This window comes from Etheostoma cragini, chromosome 23, assembly GCF_013103735.1.
Source record: "Etheostoma cragini isolate CJK2018 chromosome 23, CSU_Ecrag_1.0, whole genome shotgun sequence".
NCBI classification, from domain to species: Eukaryota; Metazoa; Chordata; class Actinopteri; order Perciformes; family Percidae; genus Etheostoma; species Etheostoma cragini.
Window position 1 is genome coordinate 14,723,217 of NC_048429.1, and position 14,458 is coordinate 14,737,674.

The 14,458-nt window shown below is 40.1% G+C and overlaps 1 protein-coding gene across 3 annotated transcripts in view; it reads right to left on the minus strand.

The window, feature by feature from the left end:
- The window catches only part of camk1da (calcium/calmodulin-dependent protein kinase 1Da), a 57,704-nt gene that overhangs the window by 4,691 nt on the left and 38,555 nt on the right, over window positions 1-14,458 (minus strand). For all 3 annotated transcript variants that reach the window (XM_034863379.1, XM_034863380.1, XM_034863382.1), the window contains exons 4-7: window positions 8,223-8,361; window positions 7,789-7,915; window positions 5,072-5,147; window positions 1,328-1,440 (exon numbers count right to left, since the gene is read on the minus strand). In XM_034863379.1, the coding sequence (XP_034719270.1) occupies window positions 1,328-1,440; window positions 5,072-5,147; window positions 7,789-7,915; window positions 8,223-8,361 (455 nt within the window). The remainder of the gene's footprint in view (window positions 1-1,327; window positions 1,441-5,071; window positions 5,148-7,788; window positions 7,916-8,222; window positions 8,362-14,458) is intronic.

The following is a 14,458-nucleotide window of genomic DNA, read 5'->3' on the forward strand; positions in this document are numbered from 1 at the left end:
CATTAAACTGCTGTGCACCAGCTTCTGCCTGCCGCCTCCTTGTTGCATTTGGGTCCTGTCCTCTCCTTCCCGTAACATGTATAGGACCTGAGCATGTGTGTATTTCAGTCCTGTGTTTAATGTGTAATAAAAACATAGTGTAAATTGTAATTTCCTCATAGGGGCTCAATAAAGACTATGAATTAAATTATTATAAAACATCACATGATTTAAAAAAACACACATTTCCATAAGAGGTAGTGTTACATGGACATAGGACAACTTAATTCCTGTTCAAAATGATGTAGGACCTAGAACACAATAATTTAAGACTTTTTAAGGGCTATAATTTTAATTTTGAAGTTTTAGATGTTTTAAGACTTTTTACAGCCCTGCGGAAACTATGTTTGTGTAATCTGGCTTAAAAATATTTAATTAGGACATACATAACTTAAATAATCTTTGCTTGGGCAAATGTTTGTTGTTGGCGTCTTGGAAAACCTGGTATCTGTAAATCCTGCAACATGCTCCTAAAGACAATGCTGGTGGTTAGCAGGTGTAATGTTAACTGTGCTCATCATATGAGCTTAGTGTGTTATCGTGCTGCAATTTGGTAATTAGCACTAAACACAGCCAAAGGCTAATTTTACCATATATAATTAGTTTTTTCTTCTTTCTTCTAAACAATCAAAATTCCCACTGGATGAAAGGTAAAGGAACCATTAACAATTTAGCAATTCATCCTATATTGAATGAGTAAAAACATGTAATTGCTGAAGTCACTGAGAATCATAATCTGGGAAACATGACTGTCTGTGTAACGTTTTATGTCAGTCCATCAACAGTTGTTGTAGTTTAGACCAAAGTGGTGACACTGTCATCCCCTAACATGGTAAAAACATCATGACAACAATATCTTGTTGAGTTAAGGTTTCAGAAGGTTACGATGGTTGAAAAGTGTCACCACAGACAGAGCTGCATCTTCACTTGAGGTGAAAAATGAAACAACCAAAAATGGCATCATTGATTTTTTTTCTTACAAATAGCAGAAGTCTGCAAAAACCCACGTAACTATGGTTTAGGGGAATTCTGTTTGTTCTGAGCACCGTCTGCTGTTTTTGCTTCAAGAGGAAACCTGACACACATAAATGATACACACACACACAATCTGTTAACATTTCTCCGACTGTAAATCAATATCTGTATAGATTTTACGCCTTTTTGTTAGCCTGCGTATGACATTCTGTGTGAGTGTTTCTAACTCACAAGCGCACATATACACACACACGGTCAAGATATCAGAAAAAGAAGAAGGTGGAGGAAGAGGAAGAGGATGAAGAAGACTAACCTGAGTCTGATATGTCGTCCCAGTAGGGTGCGTCAAACTCGTAGTCGGCTTTCAGGATCTGTTCAAACAGCTTGGAGTCGTTTTCATCGTAGAACGGAGGGTAACCACACAGCCTGCCGACAAGACATGTACTCAGTCAACCGTTCATTCATTCATTCATTACGTCTTTCATTTACTCTACTCCTCATTCAGTCATCGACACATTTGCTGACTCACTTCTTCATTTCATACTGTACAAAATAAGTTCATTTTGGACTTTGACTCATTAATAAGAGTGGTAACAATACATCATGAACACCCATATCCCTGGATAAGGCCAGGGCAATATTATATTTCTCTATATTGACCTTTGGTAGAATATTAATGTGAACATATGATCATGTTATTATTTCACAAAATATCGTTTTCTAAATTGATGATTCCAACCATATTATAACTATACATGAACAAAATGTGTTCAGGGTTTTTTGTCTCTACATCTCTATAAAACAGTTAATAGCAAGCAATTTCCATGTATATCTGCCTTCATGGGATTTGTTACCCTGACGTCGTCATACTCAGATTTGAGTCAACCTCAAATGTTGTGGGCGGGGCTAAATTCGGCTGGCATCCAGGCTAGGGATTTGTATCAATTGCTGGCAAATTGTGTCCGTGTGTTAAATGGTTTTCTTTCCTGTATTTGTTGCAGGGGAAAAAGTCACATTGGTCCCGCAGTAGTTAATGTGACAGCCTCTTTATTTGTAGCCTTGGCAGTAGTTGGCTGTATCATCTTAATCGAGTGAACAGTAGATAACTGGTTCTCCGTGCTAACCGAAGCTTCAGGCTCCAGTCTGATTCTCCATAATGAGCTGATTGAACCAGCAGCTAAGCTGCTGCTCAACCAAAAACATCATCCGCACCTCATTACTAAAGTTCTGGATGCACCAAGAGATTCTGATAAAAACTCATTAAAATGCCGTTCTCCATCAATACCCACACACGCACACACAAACGGAATAAAAGAAAAACACACCGGGAAGAAAGGAAGAAGGAGTCTGCCTGCCGTGAGGAAAGTAAGGCTTTCCGTTTGTTTTTCTGGCTTCTCATTTAGTTATGGACTCATCTGTCACTCAGCCAACCCTCCACTCCATTAAACCCACTCACAACACACAAACACACAAACACACACACACACACACACATCAGGAAGAAACTAAGTGTCTGCCTGGTGTCATGAGATGCTTCCCTTTTGTTTGGAGACCCAGCCGTCACTCACCATCCATCCAACTGAACACAAATACACACACACACACACACACACACGCAGGCAGACACACACACACACACACACACACACACAGATCCCAGGTGATTATCCTGGCTAATTACCTGACGTGATCTTTCCACCTGAGCAGCAGCTAAAAGCTAACATAGTCTGAATCCCAACGCTAATTGTGCTAATTGCCAGCAGGGAGCTGCTCTTTCTCTCTTTCACCCTTGCACGCACGCACGCACGCACACACCCGCACACACACACACACACACACACACACACACACACACACACACACACACACACACACACAAACCTTTCAACTTGTGCAATATTAATATTTATTTGCTGTCAAACTCGTTAATATGTGCAATCTGTATGTATAGTTGAATGACAATAAAATCTATTCATCTTTGCAAAAAGAATCAGCCACAAACACACACAAAAACGTGAAAGTGTGTGTTTGTGTGTGTGTGTGTGGTGGTAAGGGGTTTGGGGTGGGGGTGACACACGGGAGAAGAAAAACAAAAAGCAGAGAAAAAGAAATGTAGCCTACAGCTCCATGTCCATACAAGGCCATTACGCAGAGCTCCATCTGGCCCCGATGACCGCACACACACACACGCACGCACACACAAACACACACACACACACAAACACACACACGCACACAGGGAAAAATCAACAAAGACACACACACGTGGGACCAATGAAAGTGTTTTAAGTTTAGTTACCTTTGAGGGCAGAAGGCTCCATGCACACATAAGCGTTTACTAGCGTTGTAAACTTTGATTGCAGTTGCTAGAGCATCACAAATTGATGCTAACTAGCTTAATGAAAAGAATGCAGAGGTGGTTTTAGGTGTTTAAGGTAGTAATACATCACCACTCAGCCAGTGGCTTGGTGTGTGTGTGTGTGTGTGTGTGTGTGTGTACAAGCTAAGCTTGAGGTGAGTCATTGTGTGTGTTTCCATTAGATGTCACAGATTCCTACATGAACAAGAAGACAGATGTCTAAACAGGACTGTTTGCAATTGATGGGATAGATGATATTATTTACTCATGTTTTATAAGATTTGCCAATGTAAATAAGGTTTTGTAAAGTGAAACAAAAATTGGACCTTGGTGTCTCAATATTTGTGCGCAACAAACTAAATTCACATTTGTACATTTCCCTGCACACATTTACACAGCTGGATCTCTCAAGTACTAAACTGGTGTTGAGAGTACAAATCTTCATTTGTGCATTTGTGGATATTACTATAACATGAGACACTTGACACAGAACCGATCCATTTTTAATGATATTAGTAACACCTGTGCTGTCCTTGCTATGACAAGTTTTTGCTGTGAAAAACATATTCAATTGATAGAGGCTAAATGAATAGATATTATTGATTTCTATTAGCTTACAACTTCAAAATTAGTTAATATAACCCCGCAATCACACAGGTGTTTCCACTTGTTTTGGCCAATTGATGCTTTGCAGCAAAAGATAGTAGCAGAACTCTGTGATGTGTTCAGCCAAATTGATTATAATACAGTGTGCATATGTATGTGTTTTTGAGTCAATCCTGAACCAATCAGCTGTTAGATCAGCTCAGAGCCAGGTGCTTCCCATCATGCATCTGACATGAGGTGTTAATGTGGCTTCTGGTGAGAACCTCATGTAAACTGTAAACCTGACACCAGTTCTATAGTACTCGAGACCGGTCTCAGAATTGAGCGCATTTTCTTGTCTCTGGTCTCGGATGAAGAGGACTCTGGATTTTATTTTAAGACCACAGCTGCAGGGAACTCAATGAATTGCCTGTGCATCGCCTTATTTATTTGTTAACTGGGATTATCAATTACTGTGATTGGATGGGAAACTTCCTGCTTCAAATGCAACCAATAACTTGACTCATTCGAAGCTTGGAATTACCGACATTGTTACTGTTAACCCCCGTTCCCCAGCCCCCTTTAACACACACACTCCCAAAGTGAATGTAGGTGAAAGCGGAAGAAGCTCTGGCTGTCTGGGAAATGTCAGCCAATATTTATTATAGTTTTTATACACATCTATTAACAACATCTATAAGAACACACACAGCAGCAGGGCTTAAAGTCAAAAATAATCCTGAGCCTGAATTGATGTTTTTTGTGGGGGGAGGGGGGCACAGTGTAATGAAAACAAAACTTTCTAGATGTTGTGTTGTTACTTTGGCCAGGTCACCACCATAAAAGCGAATTAGTACATTCCTGATTATGTCCATGTTGACATTAATAATATTAGCTATAAACATAAGTTGTGTACTGTATACTGTATGTTTCAGATGTTTGGTCTGGTCTTGGTCTTGTCTCGGTCTCAACCCCTCCAAGTCTCGGTTTAGGTGCTCTTGGCGTTAACACTGCCTGACACCAACTGAACGTTTGGTGATCAGTCAGTCTGCCTGGATGAAACCACTTGCTTTATAATGTGATGTAATGCAAAGAAGAGCAGTTGGTACTTACAGGATGTAGGCAATCACTCCAATGGACCAGCAGTCCACCGCCTTACTGTACGGCTTCTGGGCAAGAACCTCTGGAGCTGAAAGAAAGAAAAAAATGGTGGGCCTTTGTTGCTTGCTGTTGCTATTAATGTACTAATAGGCTCGTACAAGATGAGCCTGTGAGCGATTCTGCGCAGGCCTGGTCTATTGCGAATGAGTCTGATGTTTCTCCCTCTTGCAGTAGCCTGGTGTTTGGAGAACTAAGCTTAAATTGGGATTGTGTTATTAGGAGCATTTTTTTTTGTCAGCTTGAGGTTCATCTAAAACTCATGTGTGATTTTTACATGGAAATGTAGCTGTTTTATGAGCCTGAATACTGAGAAAATAAGCAGACTCTCCATGACTTTCCAAATTAAAATCCAGTGTGTCCTTCCAGTCAGTGTGCTTAATGGTGGGAAATCTTCTGCGGGGGGATACAGGTTCTCACGGCTGCAAGAAGTTTAACTGACATAAAAAAGACCTAAATAAAAACCCAAACAAAGCAATTATGTCATGATTTAGCAACTATATTTATCTTTTAAGCCACCTACACATGATCAGTGGTAAAACCGCTCTGTGCTTGCCGTGCCATTGTCTATGGGGAGATTGGTGGAGTCAAATCGGAGGAAGCGATACCAGAGAAACTACATTATTTTTCTTTCAGCTGTTTTGTTAAATCTTCTTCCCTGTTGTTTTCTCTGATCTTGGTGTTTGTACGGCAGACAGGCCTGGCTTGACCTTCCCCTGCGGCTTATTAGCCTCGGACAGAGCAAATTACTGACAACAGTGACCTCACATTAACATCCCCTAACACACACACACACGCAGCTGGATCGAAGTACATTTGGCACCCGTACACACACAGCAAGATATGAAGAAAGACCAACAATATCTGGGGCAAAACATAAACTCTGCGCACATGTGTTGAATCAGAGCTTTGTTTATAGATCGACCTGACTCATTGGGAAGGTGTGTGTTGTTTGTCTGGATTGAGAATTTTTACACACTGAGGTCATTGTGCCTGATGCTCACTGCTTCACAAACTGAGTTCAAGGTAAAAAACTATGTCAACGCAGTATGGTAGTAATATGAAAGGTTTTGACACTATAGATGGATCCTCATTAATAATGCCACCAAGACCACCACTGACAGCCCTAGTCACTACACTTTCCATTGACCTCCATCAGTGTTGCGGTTCTGGACCATGTAAAATGGACGGGCCAGGCTGGGGCCACATGCGATTTTAGGGGTTGCAAACATACTAAGCACGAGTGTAACAAACCACCAGCCCTCCAAAGTTCAGGTTCTACAAAGGACTAACGCTACACATTTAATAACAACACAAGAATACTTATTCAGTGTTAACCTACATTTCATTTATCACTGCACATGAATAATACACCTTCTTTGGGGATATAGGTGGGGTTAAAATGTATGAAAATATTTGCCACAGTTAGGGGCGCCATAAGGGGGGTCGAGGCCCATAATTAAATGGGGCACTGGCCACCCTTGGCCTCTTCCTAGAACCGCCACTGACCTCCATCCTGGAAAATACATCTGCCAATTGCACATGCTATATGTATTTTTGGCACATTCTGCAATTAACCCATTAAGCCTCCTTTCTTCTTAGGTTAAATAGCTATTTTTTTTTTGTATTTTTTTTGTTGTTTATATCATATTATGTATGCACCAACCGGTTGGCCTGTTTGGACTATTTTTAGTGGTTCTGGTATTCCCAAACAAACTGCTGTTGTGTCAATAGTGTTGTGCCAGAACGTGTGTCCCGTTTCACATCACAGACCCATCAGACATGTGACAGACAGTTTGTACGTGCCTTCCTCTCTGCCACCTCACATGCTCTGCATCCCATCCCATCAACCTCTGACCCCTAATCTCACCTCACGCTCAAAGATAACAAAACCTCTGTTCAAAACTGTTCCCTCATTCCCTCACCCACTATTCCATATGTAGGTTTTTATGGAATAGTGAACTATATATAGGGATCACCCAAACAAGATTTAGGGCACTACACTGAAAATTTCATTCATTTCATTACTTCGTCAACATTGTACATGATGCTGACGAAGTAATGTTTAGAAATTTTAAATTAACTTAATACGTTCCTGTAACAAAGCGAGCGCTCAGGAAAGGTTGTAAATATGTTGCGTGTTACATTTCCAGTGTTTGGAAGTAAGGAATCATAAAGAAAGGTAAGCTAAGTGTAAGTGAGAGAGTGATGAGCCAGATTGGTGAGGGTGTAAGTGTGTAAATGGGAAACATGAATGGTGTCAGATGGGAACAACATGCGCTCTTTGCATTTTTCATGTGTTTTGTTGGATCAACGCCTGCAGGAACCCAAAGAGACAGCTCAGTTCATGTTTACACCAACATGTAGTGACATAATGAGACATAAAAACCAGAGGGAGCTATGACCGCCATAACAAAACTACAGCACCAATATGATGAGCACAAAAACCTGCTTCTGTCTACATCTGTCTACAAATCAAGGGCCCATTGTTTCAATGGAAAGCTTAACAACAAACGTCACCACTTAGTTAATTGTCTCTTCCGAAAAGTTTTTAAGTTTTCTCTAACTGTTTCCAGGACACTTGAGTGAGGTGACTTTGTTCAAGGGGAAAGAAAACAAAGTTGAAGAGTGACTACCGACTGTTGGAGGCCAGGGAAGACTGACTAACTTACCCACATATCCAGGTGTGCCGCAGGCAGTGGACATGACATCACCGCTGCCCTCCATCTTGGAAAGACCAAAGTCGCTGATCATGATCTTTGACTCGTCTTGGGGATTAAAATACAGCAAGTTCTCTGGCTGGAGGAAGGAGATAGAGACAGGGCGTGAGAAATACGTTTTTTTGTTTTTTTTTTAGGTTTTCACAGATTTGAAATGTAAGGTTGTTTTGGTCAGAGTCTTGTGTTAAAAAAAAAAAATCGGAGCCACTAATATTTATACAACTTTTAAAAAAAGTGACAGACACACAGCGCTGACCCACAATTCACTGCATGTGTCAAGACACTGCTCTTATTGCTCTAGTAATTGGCTGCCTGTTGAGAACTAACCGCTCGTGTGGTTTTAAAATTTGGGGAGTGTGTGTGTGTGTGTCTTTGTCTTACAGTACCTTCAGGTCTCGGTGTACGATGCCCATCTTGTGCAGGTAGTTCACAGCGTCCAGGACTTGTCGGATCAGCGTGCTCGCATCCTTCTCAGTGTAGAAACCTTTTTCCACGATTCTGTCAAACAGTTCTCCGCCAGACACCCTGCAGAACGAGAAGGATTGTGTGTGTGTGTCAGTAAAAACATTTGGCATGCACAAACTCTGCCAAGCACACAATCACACATGGCAGTAACTGGTAAAAGGCTGGGGGGGATTTCTGGTAATTTATGAGCTGTAGATGGCTCCAGCCAAGAGTGTGTGGAAGCTGTGAGCCATGTGCTACCTCACACGTAAACAAAAAAACTTGTATATGCTGCAGCGTTGACCATGCCTTGCAACATGCTGCTTTGTGTGTGATAAAAAGTTGAAAAATGCATCTTCCTATAATCCTGGACAGTTTCAATTTTTCACAAATGCCCTGATTTATTTCTGTTTCCTATGCATCTCCAAAATAATCCCCCTAGATTATTGTTTCATTTTTTGTTTTGTTTTTTTTGAATACGAATAGCAGCAGAAAAGCGAACTAACTAAAAGATTGCCCTGGAGTACTGGGAAGGTAAAAGCTGAAATGTACATGTGTTTGTGTTTCTGTGTGGGTGTGGGTGTTTTTGTAAACCATACAGATGACAATATTTCACATAGTTTAAAATAGATAATAAAAAATCTACCCATACAGAAATCCAAAATCTTGCCATTATGCACCTTCATGTCCTGATCTGAAAATACCTAGATTAGATTTGAAAATTACAGCACAATTTTAAGAAGATTGATCAAACAACTGTTTTGCTTCTTTGAAAGAGAAATTAAGAACCATACTGAAAAAACTAACCTGAAATTATTACTTTTTGCTCCATTTTCAAAGAAAAATCGCTTCTTGAAAGGAGTCTAAGCTCCGGCCAAGTTGATACAATACTCACACACAGTTTATCTGTATATTCTCCCCTATGGCAGATTCTTTCCATATTTAGGTTGATGTTTTACGACTCCAGACTACGTGACATGACTCGTTCAGGTGTGCATACAGTATGTACAGATGGGAACCGGCTCACCATCTGCTGTACGGACACATTGCTCCCCCTGCTGGAGGATCACCTCCACCTTCACCTCTCCATATCACCTAATCTAAAGGTTTGGACTATTTGCAAGTCGTAGCAAAAAGTGCCAACATACTGTATGTAAGCAGCATGTACAGTGAGTAATAATTGCAGCAACGCAGTAGCTGTACTATATATAATATGTACTAGTAGTAATAATGATAGTAGTAGTAGCAGTAATAATGATAGTAGTCTGTTTTCCCTAGGGATCCTTTGTGGAGGCCTAGGTGCACATATAGTATTAACATTTATGTGTCTAAAATGTTGGAAAAGCTAGAGTAGATAATAAATTAGCAACACTCAAAAAGGTTAAGACCAAACTTGCTAAAGATGTCCACTGGGGACCAACTATAATCATTAGATCTGAGGAAAGTAATTTAGTTAGTTTTAATTGATTGCTTTAACTCATTGATTTTAGTTCCATTGGACTCCAAAATGATGCCCAAAATTGCAGAAAAACAACTTGCAGTTTTCTCTATATACTGCATGTTAATACTACTGAAGGACGGACACGCACACACACACACACACACACACACACACACACACACACACACACACACACACACACACACACACACACACGCATGCACGCACACCCAGAGTTGCGCGGCGTATCTGCCACAGCAACAAATGAGATTAGAGCCTGTGGACGTTAAACTCTAATGACGTTTTCTGAAAAAAAGAGATCAGAATTAATTGCTAATCCTCTTTTTCTCTTCAAAGAAGGCAGCGACTTGTTTGGTTTCAGTCATGTCTGGGATTGACAAGAGAGGGCTAAACACACACACACACACAGACACGTTTTAACACAAGGTAAAAGCAAGCATGTACAGAAAAACGTGCAAAAGCATGAAGAACACAGAGACATAAATACAAGCACATCAAACACACACACAACCAACACACAATTAATACATACACAATACACACAGCCAATCAAAAAACCCTGTATGACTGTCAAATTAGCTCAGATCACCTTCTTCCATTTGAAACACAATAAAAAAGTCTAGTAGCAAGGTCACACAACCTTGACAATATATGACTATGACCATATTATATTTCCTGTCATCCATTTTATGTGATTGTAAAATGTGAATTCCCTACTCCCTAGTGCCTTTACAAATGTTTTTTAATAAAATAAAAAAGGAAGCACCCATACTTTTTGGGTTCTGATAAAGATCCCACAATGCAGTGTGTCTCATTTTATAGATGAGAAAGTGTCTATTTTACAGGTAGGGAGTAAAGAATGAATGAACGAGGGAGTAATTTTGGACACAAAATTCAAGAAGTAGGTAACATTATAAAATATAATAGTATAATGCAGTAAGGCGGCTTCACATCAAGGACCAGGGACCGGATACGAGTAAACTAGACCCCAACATCCAGTTTGTTTGATAAGTGGGAACACTGTGTACCGTAACCGGTTGCTCGATCCTAAACTGAGATGGTATTAGTGCTAGCTTTACAACAGAACATTCAGGTCCAGTCAAAACTACGTAACTTAGCTGGCTTATCAGCCCCGGCCACATGTGTAAAACACAGCAGCTGTGGATGAGAGGGGAGTTTACTGCTGAAAGTCAAAGACGTTTTGGTGCTGGTGATTCTACTTTGGCGCTGGCTAAAACGTCTTTGAGGGGGGCACCAAAAAACCCGGGGAATAATTGCCCTCACTTTTAAGCCAGTCTTGTGTGAAAAGGCCTACGCTGTCCCCTCTTCAACCTGAAAGGAGTCTAATGAGCCAGAATAAGTGCAAACACCTGTGTAGGTGTGCAGGGGCTTTTCAAACAAAGTCATCTGTTTCTGTGGGTGGAGTCATCTCTGCTTTCTAACTATTGATGGATGAATTTCAAGTATTAACATTTTTCCAGGATAAGTGTTGCAACAGCAGGGTTTTTCCTGCAAAAAGAAATTTTTGGCGCCTATGTGTGTGTGTGTATGTGTGTGTGTGTGTTTGTGTGTGATACACGCTTCACAGCGGTCGAGATGTAGAGCCATCCCAGTCTTGGGAGACCGGATTAACTAATCCCAGTTGCCCCGCTGTTTCAAAGGCTGCCCTTACATAATCTATCTGATTAGCTTTCTTTGATACGGTCAATGTCTGTTTTACACAAACATTTGGATCAGATTAAGGCAATTCTGTGGAAACGGTCACGTAAACACTACGGTTACACTAACTGTTAAACTCCTAATCTGTCTACATGTAACCCGATTACCACAAAGAAACAGTAGTTCAGCAATAGGTCAATAATTAGATCTTTTTTTAGGCTTTTGTTCTTGCTTTGAACTTGAGTATAACATCCCTTCTGTTTCTTATTTAGTAGAATTAGTGAAGACTATCTCACATCCTTCCAGACGTTACATAGATTGTTACTAAACCGAGGAAAACGCTGTGAACAGTGTAAACACTTTTATTTGATGTATAAAGGGTAGTCACATTAAATGGGAGCACCTTAAATAATTTGGTTTGACTGATTTTTTTGTTTTGGTCTGGCTTATTGACAACATTGTAATATATTAATTATAATAGAACACAACAGACTTTTGTCTGACTGATAACATCCTGGACTTATTTCCATCTTTGTCGTCATCGTTTACACAGTCCAAAGTATTTTTTTGATGAAAACAATAATGCCTGTTGTTCAGAATGAAAAAAAAAACAACAACAAAAAACTAGAAAAGGTAATTAAAAAAAAGTAACATTTTATGTAAACACGATATCAACCAAAATGACCATTAGATCTAATTCACTTTGGTGTAGTTAGCATTGTAGCTAAGCTAATGGTTTACACATGTTCCCCCAGACAGGACTTGAAAAAAGAAATGCAGGGCTAGGTGATATGGCTGAAATCAATCCTAATATTGATATTCCATATACACACACGGAAGAGGATTAGGGCCACTGGTGAAAAATGTATTCGAGTTCTGACTTTGAACTGAGAATTCTGAGAATAAAGTCAGAACTCAAATAAATTTGTCACCAGTGGCCCTAATCTTCTTCCGTGTATATATATACAGATACACACATAATAGTGAAGAATTTCCTGTAAGTACAAAGGAGAAGCAGCAAACTCAAGCAGTAAATCAAAACCCAACAGAAAAGAATTATGATTATTAAAGAAATATAATATTACCCCACATCTATGTATCTACTACATATCCTGCCTGAGGTTTGATGACAGCCTCAACAAAGTCAGATGCTGCATACTTTGAAACTCTGTCCTCTGGATTTGATAGAAGCCAATTTCTCTCTACACTACAGTCCGGTAACAGTGCTTTAATCTCTTTACTAATATGTAATATTACAAACAGCATCAATATCAAGCTCCCGTTGCACTCGGTTGCATCGAGTTTTCATAGCAGCGCGGACTGATGGCCTCCCTGTGGTGGAGGGTTACGTAACCCGAGCTGGGATGAATGGGAGGAAGACGCTGTCAGACTGCATCGATCTGCCCCGCCACAATCACACAGAAAATATTTAGACAGCGGACAGACAGGAATCTCATTTAGGTGCAAGTGTGCACCTAAATGAGATTCCTGTCTGCTGAAAATGAAACCTGGACATCCCAATAAATTCAAAAGTATGACAAATCGTGACTGGTACAAATGAGTGCAACAGAAAGCCCCACCTTCTGCTATAATGTTTGCTGAAGCACTGATGACAGATTGCCTTCAACACTTACAGCAAACAATGGACACATTTGCTTTCTGTTTCAGCAGATGGCTTGTACAGTGATGAAGCTACTGTGTACAGCAGAAAGAAGACCCGCCTGCAGCACTGGGGCCAGATGAAAACGGGGACTAAACCACTCTCCCTCCCTCTCTCTCTTTTGATGCTTTTGCACTGAATCCTCTATATTTTAACATATTTTTCAGAGTCAAGCGTGTCCTTCTCTGATTCTCTGTCTGAACATAAGACATGCAGTATCTTAAAACAGCACTAACTGGAATACAAAGTGGTATAGCAAACATACAAACTGATAACAGAGGTAGTCTCTTAGATTATCTGAAAGCTCTAGTCTAGTTTAAAAAAACATCACATAAACAACGACTGTTTTTATTTCAAAACTTCACAACAAATCCCTCGTGCTGATAATGCCACCCTGAAAGGTTATAACCCAGGTGTTACCTCTGACCCTGTAACTATGGCAACTGACCTATATTCCATGAGTAGATGGTAAAAATATAAGTGAGCAGGCAAAAAGTCAAGATGGAACTGAGATGCAAGAGGAGAGGAAATCAAAGAAAGAAAGAAAAAAGAAAGAAAGAAAGAAAACCATGAAGTGAACGAAGCACAGAGCAGATGGTGTGAGAGAGGAGAGAAAAGATAGAGGGAGGTGTACAGGAAGACAAAGGAGCAGAGGTGGGTTCTTTCCTGTTACTGTCTCTGTTTAGGGTTAAATCGTTAAAAAATATAAATGACGATACCGGTATTGATACCAATACACAAAAACGAAATAAATTACAACATTACAGATTAGAGCACAAATCTATTGGGGTTTTTTTTCAGCTCCTACCACGTAAGCCCCGTCTCAGCGTAACGTACAGTTTTTCCCTGCTTGCCTCTATGATGTATGATGATGTACAACAGCCAATCACAGACATCATTAGATCTTGGTAAAAGCATACTGAATGCTTGGCTTAGTGATGCTCCTTAGGTATTGAAATTTGGCATTGAATGACAGGACACTTTTTGATACTCGATACTAAGGAGGGGATTCGGTCGCTGCCTAACAAGCTTGAAGCAGGCCCCAGCCCATTCTGTCACACTTTGTGAGAATGAATACTGTATTTTGCTCTGAAAGCAAGAGTGCCTGGCATTGTGCAGTCAAAACCTCTTGGGATGATGATTTATTGACTCTGCTGTAGCAGAAATAACAACATAACATACCAGTAATTACCCATATGAAAAGGTATAACTGCCTGGAAGATTAGTGGTCCCCTAATACCATATATGAAGTCTCTTTATATAGACCTTAGAGGTCCCCTAATAGCATATCTGAAGTTTCTTTTATATACGCCTAAGTTGTCCCCTAATACCATATCTGAAGTCTCTTTTATATAGACCTTAGTGGTCCCTAATACCATATCTGAAGTCTCTTTTAT